General features: G+C 37.0%; 2 protein-coding genes across 2 annotated transcripts in view; both read left to right on the top strand.

Moving 5' to 3' along the window:
* The first annotated feature begins 674 nt into the window (after positions 1–674).
* On the top strand, positions 675–4,972 carry LOC128229957 (thioredoxin-like protein 4A). The gene is made up of 2 exons (XM_052941883.1): positions 675–747; positions 3,606–4,972. Exon 2 carries the CDS (start codon positions 3,637–3,639, stop codon positions 4,063–4,065), a length of 429 nt encoding a protein of 142 aa, XP_052797843.1. The 5' UTR covers positions 675–747; positions 3,606–3,636; the 3' UTR covers positions 4,066–4,972.
* A 3,711-nt stretch (positions 4,973–8,683) lies between these two features.
* The window catches only part of LOC128230679 (atrial natriuretic peptide receptor 1-like), a 29,762-nt gene continuing 24,508 nt past the window's right edge, over positions 8,684–13,937 (top strand). Inside the window, exons 1-3 of the mRNA XM_052943124.1 lie at positions 8,684–8,995; positions 9,316–9,425; positions 10,075–10,209. Of these exons, the coding sequence (XP_052799084.1) occupies positions 8,781–8,995; positions 9,316–9,425; positions 10,075–10,209 (460 nt within the window). The 5' untranslated portion in view covers positions 8,684–8,780. The remainder of the gene's footprint in view (positions 8,996–9,315; positions 9,426–10,074; positions 10,210–13,937) is intronic.

Raw genomic sequence — 13,937 nt, 5'->3', positions numbered from 1 at the left:
TGCGTTATTTTTCTATATATTCAATCCATCCATTCATCCATATCCATTTTCATTCACTCATATTTGAACCCAAAAAAATATATATAAGTATGATCAAATATGTAAGAAAAAAAGTTATTTCATGCATGAAGTAGCATGAGAATAATACATACACGTATACAATGGGTTCACAAATCCCAATCTTGTACATAACGATAACTGAGATTGCATAACAGAAATAAATTACATTTTGTATTTAATTGCATGCATATGCTCCCTTAAACAAAATCTCTGAAAAAGCTAAGTCGGATCCGACATGATGACATGCTTACACCGGCAATTTTATTAGTTTAAACCCGTACGACTGATCAAATAAGAGATGTCTCGCACCTCAATTAGCACCTAATCAAAGAATCTACTAATGCAATCAGAAGTCTTAAGAAGCTTATCAGATTCATTTTTTGTTTGTTTCATATATGTAAACTAAATGTGTCTTTATTCACTCCACTATTGTTTTTTTCATATGAAAAAGTGTCTTAGAATATAAATGAAATATAGGGTATGAAATGACTGTTCAAAGGGTACGATATAACCAAAAATCGGAGGGTACACAATAATCAGGGTACGAAATGCCCATAAACTCTTACACACGGTTACGGTATGCCTTTAATTGCCGATTGAACATTCGCCGTTTGAACGAAATGAAATGAGCAATATCTTAAAGCGCCGTCTAACAAAGATCAAGAAAATTCTTGTTGAAAATTACAGGTAGTAAATAAATTCTGCTATGCTTCATCTTGTTTTTATTGAATATTACGAATATCACGTTTTTTCTTTAGTAGTCTGACCTATTTATATCTCAGAGGTAAATTTACACGTAAAAACTATCTTAAAAAACATTGTTATGAAATCCGAATCAATGTGTCATAACGTGATCTACACTACGTAAAGTACATCCATCTAGAGAGACCCATTTTCCTTGCTCGCATCAAGGGATAAGTTGCTTGTTTACAGTGATATAAGTCCATATAAACAGATGCTTCAGAGTCTTTGAATATTTTTGTTTTGGTGACTCTACCCGTCCATATCCCACTTGTTCTCCTAGGACCTAGTCCACCCAAATGGCCGTCAACGAGTCTTTTAACGATTTTTTTAATATGGCAGACTCGTGACGTCCACCATCCCAGCAAAAAGTAGCAAGCGGTCCTTGCGCAGAGAATCCTCGCGGCCACAATTTTGAAATTATCTCCGTTATAAATTCAAATTTCTACGAAAATATTATTGCCTACTATTAAACACATATTAAGTTATGTCAGTATGCCCAAAAAACATGTTAAGTTATCATAAAACACTTACAAGTGTCGATTGTTTATCAAGTATCCTGATATCGGTAAATCTGGGACAAATCTGACTGGTTGTGTACATGTATAACGGTATTTGTGACCCATAATATATTAATGTGAAAATAACAACTCTAATAACAAATTTAATCCATTTCAGATCACTGTCGGATAAAAATTGAACAACTTTGTCATTATTTTTCTACTTCAATGCATATTATTTCAGTATATCATTTCGCCCGTTGTTAAATGGTAGAGACTTGTAGCGTTACAGGGATACATAAGAAATGTCAAAATAATAAAAAAAGTATCCCTGATCGCTCATTATTGTAGCTATCCTAGGACCTAGCCAAGAATGACAGATCCCAGCGCTAAGTATAATGAGCGGAAAGATAACGGGCACCTGCTAGATAGTTTAAAAAATGGCGATGCTTTGTTGACAGATCGATCTGAATTTGAGTTTCATGAAACACTAAAGTGTATTTATGAGAGAGGTATTGGCTAAAAATAATTTATGTTTAACTTTTATGGTTCCATTTAACAATGCAGTGTTAAGTATTGTGGATTTACAGTTGAAGAATATATTTTACATTGGGATGTCAATCAGTCAACTTGTGGCGTTTAGGGAACAAAATGAATATCCAAATGTTAAAAAAGTTCACTATAAGCGCATTATTGTGGCTACAGTGATATGAACTGTAGTGACAGAAATTGTCCGAAAACTCAGTGTCTGATGAAATTCTACTGTTGAGATAAGTGCATATGTAATGATCCATTTGAATACCTGTTGTTAGCACTTGTATTCTCCTAAAAATAATCTTATCAATTTTGTATAAATTTTTCATGAAAAAAGATTGGTATTTTATCAAGTCATTTGATTGAAAATAAATATAAAAACAATATCAACGTCCATTTCATTTATGCTGTTAATGAAATATGTTATTCAAACAGCTGTGAAAATGTCATTTTTGGTCTTTCCACTGCTTTTAAAGCTGCACTCTCACAGATTGAACATTTTGACTTTTTTATTTTTTGTCTTAGAACGTACAAATTTTTGAGTAAATATCAATATATAAACCAGTGATAAAAGACTGCTGATAAAAGATCAGATTGCAGCTTTTCATATTTCCATCCCGAAATTGATGTTTAATGCATCTTTCTGAAATGGTTAGTAACAGTTTAAGCCATAAAACATTAAATTTATACACTCCAGAACATCAATCATAGCCTATATGTAATACAGAAATAGGTCTTTTTTATGAGGGGGGGGGGTAATAAAGGCTAGAACGATTCTAGCATTTTAAATTTTTTTACCGATTGATTGAATGAATTTATGAAATTTCAGAGTAATGGTATAAGTCCATTAAAAACATTTGGCCACAATAATGCAAGCACTTTTGATCTGTCATATAAATTTGCACTTTTCCGATTTTCCTTCAAGGGCCTATACAAAATAATAAGGACTGCTTATCAGGCTATATTGGCTATTGACTGGGAGGTCAGGACTTTCTCTGTAGTACCCACAGGTCCCACTATCGGACCCATTCCCAAAGCAAAATAAAGATATTTTTTCACAATCTGCAGAAAGAAATCCCAATCAAAAGTCTATCAAAACCATTTTTTTATGGAAGTTTTTTTTTAACTGTACTGGTTCATTTTTTCCAACACCCTAATAAATTATGAGAAGTAAAGTTTTGGGGATAATTGAATTCAGAAATCATTGATTTTTAGCACATTCAGAGATAAATATGAAATATTATCTGTCATGATTTATTGCAATAGATATTTACACCCCAAGAATTGATATTTCAGCTATTTTGGGTCATTTTAAAAGGGAAAAGAAACTAATATTGAATAATTTCCTCATTCGCAGATGACTCGGCAGCTTGTTCTATTAACTGTAAAATTTTCCAATTTCAGCTTTTTTACGACTCAAATTTTCCCAAAGTGTCTAGGGTCTAGGCAGAAAAAGCCCTGGTCTTATCTGGCCACATGCCCAAGTTTGAAAAAAATGTAATGTTGTTAAAACTGACTACTATATGGATACAAACAGTGGTAGATATTAATCATGTGACTATTAAAATGTATCTCATATATATATATTGTTTTATATTTTAAAACAAACAATACATTATAAATATAAAAATAAAAAGAAACAAGGGAGGAAGCTTCTTTGTAACACAAATTACTTTTAACCTAGATTTGGCTTTAGATATGATGTATTCTTATAAACATATTATGATGCATGCATTTTATCTTCATTTTATTAAAAATTGTTCATTTCAGTTGAAGAAGTTGAGCTAAACAGGCTGCAGCCATGTCTTACATGCTTCAACATCTCCACAATGGTTGGCAAGTGGACCAGTCCATTCTATCAGAGGAGGATCGCGTTGTCATTGTTCGCTTCGGACACGACTGGGACCCCACTTGCATGGTCATGGATGAAACTCTGTACAGATGTGCGGAAAAGATGAAAAACTTTGCAGTCATTTACCTTGTTGACATTTCTGAAGTGCCAGACTTCAATAAAATGTATGAGTTGTATGACCCATGCACATGCATGTTCTTCTACAGAAATAAGCACATAATGATTGACTTGGGAACTGGCAATAACAACAAGATCAACTGGGCAATGGAGGATGTGCAAGAATTTGTTGACATTATTGAGACTGTGTTCCGGGGAGCAAGAAAAGGACGTGGTCTGGTCATCTCGCCAAAGGACTATTCCACAAAATACAGATACTGATTTTCTCTTTTGCTCTCTGATATAAGAAGCATAAACATTATCTTTGTCATTTTAAAACAATTTACAATTAACTTTCTTGAGTCATCATTTTTACTCATAATATGTCTGTTTGCACTGGGGAATATGTTAAATAGGAAAATGATGCAAGTCAAAATGAGAGTTATGTTTAGTTGTTTGTCAATATTCTTGTAGTGCAGTTTTGAGAGAAAAACCGAATGAGTAAATCTGTAAAATGACTGGTACATGTAGGATATATGTGTGACCTATTGAAGCCTGTGTTGTGTGTGATAAAGCCTGAGGTTAAGACAAATAAAGGTCTTAATTGTAAATTTCTGTTTTTCTAGAAAACTTTACTTGCTGTTTAACTCGTATTTGCTTAAAAATATATCTCATTAAAAGTCAAAAGTAAAAGTCAAATGTAAGATACAAAGTTGATAACTTTATAAGAATGCACCTCAGAGTGTAAAGGTAAATTTATAAATTTTCGAATTAAGACCCATTTAACTGACATGCATGGTATTTAAAAATCTTATTGTATAGGTTATACATGTATTGATGTACATTGTAGTGATACAATTAGCGGTATTAAGTTACTTAGTATATATTATAGTGGTTATAAGATGTTATGATTCATAAGGCATACTTGTAGCTGTTAATGAATAAGTAATAGTTACGAAAAAATAGCCTTTAAATAAACATTCTGCCAGACAATATCAGCTAAAATATAGGAACACTTTGTCTGCTAGTTAAAAAATATTTGTTAAGTGCAGAACATCACCTGAAAGCAGCTCTCTAAACAATCTGGCAGAATGTTTCTTTTCAAATTTAAATGGAAAAATGTGTGTGACTTTTTTGAAACTGTGTACATACAAATGTATGTTCTTGTGGAATAAAATCAAATATTGTGTGTGAAGTTCTTGTCCATTATGATAAACAGTCTGTTTAAAAATGAAAATAATTTTAATAATTTTCTAAAACTCTTGTAAAAAATGTCATTTAAAAACAGATCCAATGGTAAAGCGTTGACAAAATACTTCTGGCCTATTTGGTCCAATTGAAATGAAATTAAATAAATATTGCATTGGGCAAATGTGTTTGTAAATTTTAATTAGGTAGTCTCCCTTTGATATAAACTACTTTTATTGAGAAGGTGTCGGGTGACTTGTTATTCTATACTTCTTGCCATACTCGTAGTCCTGGTGATCTCATGCTGGAAATCCGTTTCTGATCAATATCTGAATAACGCTAATGTCAAGAGCCCTCAAACTTGGTTGGCAGGTTGGCAGTGGACTGCAAATGATCCCATATTTAATTTGAGGTCAGTGGGTCAATGGTCTAGGTTGTGGTGACCTTTAACTGAAAATCCAGTTTCAATCAATATCTGAAGAACCCAGAGACGAATTGAAATCGACTCCAACTTGCAGTTACATCAGTTTCATGTACGGATCAATATTTTCAAAGTTCATGGGAAGGTAGGGTAGGTCATCATGGTAATATGTTACATACTCAAGAACATACAGACTCGAATACGACTGGTTGTTTGTCCAACGATGCCTTTCGGGAGTATTTGTCACGTTTCTGTGACAGCTCTTGTTCATGCTATTTTTTCCTAAGTATTTCAGTCCCTTACTCGAAGGTTAGACGCGGTGTCAACGTCACAGTAAAAGGGCATACTGATAATACTTGTCTCGTCTACAGCCTTCAAAAGCTTTCAGCGCTTTTATTAGTTAAGAAAACAAAACTTCGTTGAAATTGTATTCGAACTGGATAAAGACAACATCTTACGCGATGATGGAGTGCAATATAGTTGAGAGTGGGAATAGAACAGATGGGGATTCTTCCATGTAGCCTTAGACCATCTCAAGTCACTTCAACTACATGATAGTTGATTGATGGACACTGAGTCTCAGATAATGTCTATGTGCGATATCAATGGCCATCTCTCCGAAAAAAAGTTGTCATCTGTCATAACTAAGTGGGACCGGATAGATTTTAATTCATCTCGAAGATTGCTAGCGAATATCCACGTCGACTACCCATGCCTTTTTCTTATAAAATATTTAAATATTTGTGTTTGCAATTGCAAGATTTCTAATTAGCTTGTCTCCACACTGTGGTCATTATTGAGTACGGATTTGAAAGCCTTGCGCGACTTCGACTGAACCAAGACCGAAGAATACACAACTGCATATTTATACGAATACCAAAATGTTAATAGGGTACTCGGATTTGATTGACTGACCATGGTAATTAATGATCTTTCTTCGTGCAAATATTTGTGGTGACCACAAACAATGGGTACAGTAAAGTTAATGTACTATAAAACTAGGCTCAATTTACATAAATTGTTACTCCATGGGGTCAGGCTGGTCACAAAAATAACGGACGATGCTTCGCGGACATGTTTCAAATACCGTTTTCAAGTATTATGTCAACAAATGAAAGATGCGCTGTCAACAGACATCAGCAGATCCAATATTTGACGCTCTTGATTTCATGTAAAATTTAGAGTTTGACAAATTAAAGCCACTTCTTAATATCGTGAGGAAAAACAGCTATATTTAACCGTGAACCCTTCTTGATTACACTCTGGGTGTTTATTCGTGTATTTTTTCAATTCTTAACAAATAATTAACTTGGGAATATTGCCTGCGATTCATTCACCCTTATCAAATAACAGTAGACAAACTTTACACTGACAAAAGCGCATAAGTATGACTGTCAATGGTTACAGACTGTTACCAAAGTCTATTTAATTAACTAATAATTATTTGAATTAAATTACTTGTGAATTATAAATACATGTAATGATTCCTATTTGGCCTAAGAATTTGTCGGTGTATGTTATGACTTGAGAATTGTATTTGTTTACAAATCAGCAATAGCATCTCATAATGGTCGGCAACTAAGGGGACTTCCCTTCTGGAAACATTTGTCAATTTATTATGGCTTGATTGGGAAACAACGTGATTTTTCATTCGTAAATTTGTCTTGTGGATAAGGACATTTAGTCTATGGATATCTCAAACTACAGTTTGTACTAGAAAGATCGATCTAAAATCCTACTGTCAATTTATTGCCCGATTGTAAAATAAAGGGAATTCCGCTGCAATGTTTCGAGATCGGCCAAAAATAAGATTTTTTTCGGATTAGAAAACTTTGAAAATGAGTTCCCATTGTTTCCCGATCCGGTAATAAATTTATAAATGTTTCCTAATTAGGAAACACTGAAGAGGATTTCCCATTGTTTCCCGAGCGGGCAATAAGTTGACAAATGTAACCTCATTGGGTAAGACTGAAGAGGATTTCCCGTTGTTTCCGGATCGGGCAATAAGTTGGCAAATGTTTCCTGATTGGGAAACACTGAAGATGATTTCCCATTGTTTCCCGATCGGGCAATTAATTAACAAATGTTTCTTTATTACGATACACTGAAAGGGATTCCCATTGTTTACTGATAGGGCAATTTCTTCCACTGTCTCAATATTAATAAGCCTTTGATTGGTATCAATAATAAAGTTTACCAAATGGCACCAGTGTCACATTATTGGGTTATTTCCACACACTTAAAACAATCATTATGTACATTTAAAACTTGTCAATGACATCATCTTGAAATGGCTTACTTGAAATTTAAACAACTTTAAAAGTTCGATTACTTAATAGAAATATATGCTAAATCGTATTTGTTTAATCATAGCAAATATTGTACATTCATCTTTATGTAAAACAAAATCACAAGCTACGATTAGTATACATTATGAGTTCTTGGATATACATTTAGTTCATAAACTAGGAACGCGTTAAATGCGGAAACATAAGTCAAGAAAAAATACATACGGAGCTTTACAAAAATAAAATTCTTAGGGCCAAAGTAAAAAAAGCATCACGCTCCATTAATTAACTTATTTGTAAGATGTGGAAATTACGAACAAAACAGAAAACAACGTCGAACATGGACTAAAAGTGTACAGAATTGACCGGAAATTCAAGGAATCAAATTATTGACTGTCTTATCAGCATAATGACAGGAAAGTGATTTAAGAAAATACAAATATTGACCGACACAGGTAAGAGGTTGATACAGTTACAACTTAAACAATTAAAACGATGGATGTTCTCAGAACATGACTGTTGGATGACAGATTATATTTTCTGAATGACTCGGACATGAAATCCTCGTTTCAAATGGTTTGTGAAAACGATTTGAGTTATTTTCTGCGTTTGGTAGTCTGGGCGGTGGAGAAGCAGTACTAGAACTGTTTTGTTGAAAATACTGAATAACTACAAGAAAAAATTAAACTTGAAATAGCGTTAAATGTTTGTTATTTTGCCATTTTGTCATTTAGACGTTTCCCTAAAGTGAATGTAAACAAATGGAACATAGGTGCGTTTTATTTTAAATTACTTATTAAGACTCGTTGACGTTTTCATTTCCGTGACGGCAACATTTGAATCATAGAGGAACTGTGACTTTGATGTTAAATTTAAGGAATGCTGACCCCCAGTGCACAACGTGTAGAAACGAACAAACATCCGTTATCTCTATCGAAGCAAACGGAATGTGAACACTCTCAACACTATATTCTGTCGTGTGTACACTCGGAGATAAGTAAAAGAACACTATTTCAGGTCATGTAAGTCGATACACGATACTAATAGTACTACGACTTCGCGGCAAAAGATATTTGACACAATTGGATTTTTTTATTATAATGGCAGTGACTTTTATTGCCATATTTGCATTATGTAATTTAGTGACATTTGACGTTACAAGCGCGTTAACGTCGCTACAAGTAGTATGGCTAGTTCCATACACATCCCATCCGGACGCGAACTACGTCTACAATGCGTCAACGTCTGTGGCAGCGTTAGCGTTGGGAATTGAAACCGTCGAAAGAATGGGGATTCTGCCGAACCATAGTATAAAGTAAGTAACATTAAAGACTGGGTTATTTGAATAACAATCATTTCTAACAGCAAGATCATTTTATTGGGAAGTCCATACAAATAACACCCACATTTTTATATAGTCCGTTGCGAGCTATTAGCTTACAAACATATGAAATGAAAGTCAGAACAATGATCTGAATATTAAAACATTTTTCTTTAAAAGCCTTAAACATACGCATTCGTTTGTGACCGTTTCGACAACATGGCATTGATGTCTTGATGTGTCCGAATGATTTGGGTAAATGATGTTAGCGGTTTTTTATGAACACTTTCAAATGGTATATATTTCCTTTATAGTGTAACGTTTATCGACACCCAGTGTAGCAGTAAGGAGAGTCTGGGGGCCCTGTTTGACTTTTTGCTCGGCCAACATGTGGACGTCGTGCTGGGGCCACCTTGTGCTGAGGGTAACTTTTATGATATATAGGCTTTCAGGTGGTTTATAGACAGTCATCAGTGAAATTTAAATTAATGATTTCACTATTTTAAACGGTATCTTGAAAAATATATGTTTTCACTGCTTTAAACTGTGAAAATATCAATTTGATAATTTTCTCAATTTTAGCCAGCTATGTTGTCCCAATTTATGGTCAACGCATATACAGGGCTTGAGAAAAAATTACGTCGTGATTCCCATTCAAGCCGACAAATCTTGCGCAGGATGTTATATACATTTTCAAGAATTTATATAGCCAGTAAATTTATTTATATTAAATGGAATTTGCTGGAAATATTTCCTTATATAAATCAACATATATACACTTTTATTTATCAGAAACAAAGAATTAGCTAAATGAAAAAATCGTTTTAAAACATGATGCTTTCATGTTTGACACGGCATTTTCATTACTAAAAATGAATTGAATTAAAAGACCTATCACATTATATCCTATAGAGATATACCTGGCGTCACATTCAAATTAGATCCAAATTAAAAAGGTGAAATTTGTAAACCACGTCTTTTCTTCCATTAATCACAAACAACTTTGTAGTAACAAATATGTTTTCTTTATATACTTGAGCTATTTGAGCATGTACCTTTCTTATTCATTACAGTGGTGGACCCTGTTGGTGAACTGTTGTCGTACCGAAATGTCCCTTTGTTGAACTGGGTATCCGTGGGCCAAACCATCGAATACAAATACGAATTGACCACCTACTTTCGGACCATGGCGCCAATCTCGTCACTCGGTATGTTCATTTTAAACGTGCACATGTCCATTAAATAAACTTATTTTGGGGCATTGAAAATTTAAACGTCAATGTTTTAATGAAATAATGAGTGGACTCATTCTTTAAAATAAAAAAAACCTTAGGCACTGTACCGGAAGGAGTACTGGTAATTTGAAACAACGTAATAGATCCACACGCTTACCTTTATTTTGGAGGATAGAGGATACCCTCGCTTTCATTATGGCGGGAGAATTGATAACATAAAAAACGAGATCGCTCCATACGCGTGCCTTAATTATGGCGGGAGAACTGATAACATAGAAGAACAAGATCGCTCCACACGCGTGCCTTCATTATGGCGGGAGTACTGATAACATAAAACAACAAGATCGCTCCATACGCGTGCCTTCATTATGGCGGGAGTACTGATAACATAAAACAACAAGATCGCTCCATACGCGTGCCTTCATTATGGCGGGAGTACTGATAACATAGAAGAACGAGATCGCTCCACACGCGTGCCTTCATTATGGCGGGAGTACTGATAACATAGAAGAACGAGATCGCTCCATACGCGTGCCTTCATTATGGCGGGAGTACTGATAACATAGAAGAACGAGATCGCTCCACACGCGTGCCTTCATTATGGCGGGAGTACTGATAACATAAAACAACGGGATAGCTCCACACGCGTGCCTTCATTACGGCGGGAGTACTGATAACATAAAACAACAAGATAGCTCCATACGCGTGCCTTCATTATGGCGGGAGAATTGATAACATAAAAAACGAGATCGCTCCATACGCGTGCCTTCATTATTGCGGGAGTACTGATAACATCAAAGAACGAGATCGCTCCATACTCGTGCCTTCATTATGGCGGGAGAATTGATAACATAAAAAACGAGATCGCTCCATACGCGTGCCTTAATTATGGCGGGAGTACTGATAACATAGAAGAACGAGATCGCTCAATACGCGTGCCTTAATTACGGCGGGAGTACTGATAACATCGAAGAACGAGATCGCTCCATACGCATGCCTTCATTACGGCGGGAGTACTGATAACATAAAACAACGGGATAGCTCCACACGCGTGCCTTCATTATGGCGGGAGAACTGATAACATAGAAGAACGAGATCGCTCCACACGCGTGCCTTCATTATGGCGGGAGAACTGATAACATAAAACAACGGGATAGCTCCATACGCGTGCCTTCATTATGGCGGGAGAACTGATAACATAAAACAACGGGATAGCTCCATACGCGTGCCTTCATTATGGCGGGATTACTGATAACATAGAAGAACGAGATCGCTCCATACGCGTGCCTTCATTATGGCGGGAGATCTGATAACATAGAAGAACGAGATCGCTCCACACGCGTGCCTTCATTATGGCGGGAGATCTGATAACATAAAACAACGGGATAGCTCCATACGCGTGCCTTCATTATGGCGGGAGAACTGATAACATAAAACAACGGGATAGCTCCATACGCGTGCTTTCATTATGGCGGGAGAACTGATAACATAAAACAACGAGATCGCTCCATACGCGTGCCTTCATTATGGCGGGAGTACTGATAACATAAAACAACAAGATCGCTCCATACGCGTGCCTTCATTATGGCGGGAGTACTGATAACATAGAAGAACGAGATCGCTCCACACGTGTACCTTCATTATGGCGGGAGAACTGATAACATAAAACAACGGGATAGCTCCATACGCGTGCCTTCATTATGGCGGGAGAACTGATAACATAAAACAACGGGATAGCTCCATACGCGTGCCTTCATTATGGCGGGAGAACTGATAACATAGAAGAACGAGATCGCTCCATACGCGTGCCTTCATTATGGCGGGAGTACTGATAACATAGAAGAACGAGATCGCTCCACACGCGTGCCTTCATTATGGCGGGAGTACTGATAACATAAAACAACAAGATCGCTCCATACGCGTGCCTTCATTATGGCGGGAGTACTGATAACATAAAACAACAAGATCGCTCCACACGCGTGCCTTCATTATGGCGGGAGTACTGATAACATAAAAAAAACAAGATCGCTCCATACGCGTGCCTTCATTACGGCGGGAGTACTGATAACATAAAACAACGGGATAGCTCCATACGCGTGCCTTCATTACTCATTATAAACAACAAGATCGCTCCACACGCGTGCCTTCATAATAGCGGGAGTACTGATAACATAAAAGCACGGGATAACTACGCCAACGTGCCTTAATTATGGCGGGAGTACTGATAACATAAAAGCACGGGATAACTACGCCAACGTGCCTTTATTATGGAGGGAGAACTGATAACATCAAAGAACGGGATAACTCCGCCAACGTGCCTTCATTATAGCGGGAGTACTGATAACATCAAAGAACGGGATAACTCCGCCAACGTGCCTTCATTACGGCGGGAGTACTGATAACATAAAACAACGGGATAGCTCCACACGCGTGCCTTCATTATGGAGGGAGAACTGATAACATCAAAGAACGGGATACCTCCGCCAACGTGCCTTCATTATGGAGGGAGAACTGATAACATCAAAGAACGGGATAACTCCGCCAACGTGCCTTCATTATGGAGGGAGTACTGATAACATCAAAGAACGGGATAACTCCGCCAACGTGCCTTCATTATGGAGGGAGAACTGATAACATCAAAGAACGGGATAACTCCGCCAACGTGTCGTCATTATGGTGGGAGTACTGATAACATCAAAGACCGGGATACCTCCGCCAACGTGCCTTCATTATGGAGGGAGAACCGATAACATCAAAGAACGGGATAACTCCGCCAACGTACCTTCATTATGGCGAGAGTACTGATAACATCAAAGAACGGGATAACTCCGCCAACGTACCTTCATTATGGAGAAAGAACCGATAACATCAAAGAACGGGATAACTCCGCCAACGTGCCTTCATTATGGCGGGAGTACTGATAACATCAAAGAACGGGATAACTCCGCCAACGTGCCTTCATTATGGCGGGAGTACTGATAACATCAAAGAACGGGATAACTCCGCCAACGTGCCTTCATTATGGAGGGAGAACTGATAACATCAAAGAACGGGATAACTCCGCCAACGTGCCTTCATTATGGAGGGAGAACTGATAACATAAAAGAACGGGATAGCTCCACACGCGTGCCTTCATTGCGGCGGGAGTACTGATAAAATAAAACAACAAGATAGCTCCACACGCGTGCCTTTATTGCGGCATAATTACTGATAACATAAAACAACAAGATAGCTCCACACGCGTGCCTTCATTGCGGCGGGAGTACTAATAACATAAAACAACGGGATAGCTCCACACGCGTGCCTTCATTACGGCGGGAGTACTGATAACATAAAACAGCGGGATAGCTCCACTTGCGTGCCTTCATTATGGCAGGAGTACTGATAACATTAATAAAGGGGATAGCTCCACACGCGTGCCTTCATTGCGGCGGGAGTACTGATAACATAAAACAACAAGATTGCTCCACACGCGTGGCTTCATTACGGCGGGAGTACTGATAACATAAAACAACGGGATAGCTCCACACGCGTGCCTTCATTACGGCGGGAGAACTGATAACATAAAACAACAAGATTGCTCCACACGCGTGCCTTCATTATGGCGGGAGAACTGATAACATAAAACAACGGGATAGCTCCACACGCGTGCCTTCATTACGGCGGGAGTACTGATAACATCAAAGAACGGTATAACTCCG

Source organism: Mya arenaria, chromosome 4 (assembly GCF_026914265.1).
Source record: "Mya arenaria isolate MELC-2E11 chromosome 4, ASM2691426v1".
Taxonomy (NCBI): Eukaryota; Metazoa; Mollusca; class Bivalvia; order Myida; family Myidae; genus Mya; species Mya arenaria.
The sequence above is the reverse complement of the archived record's forward strand: the minus strand, read 5'-3'. Positions and strand labels throughout refer to the sequence as shown.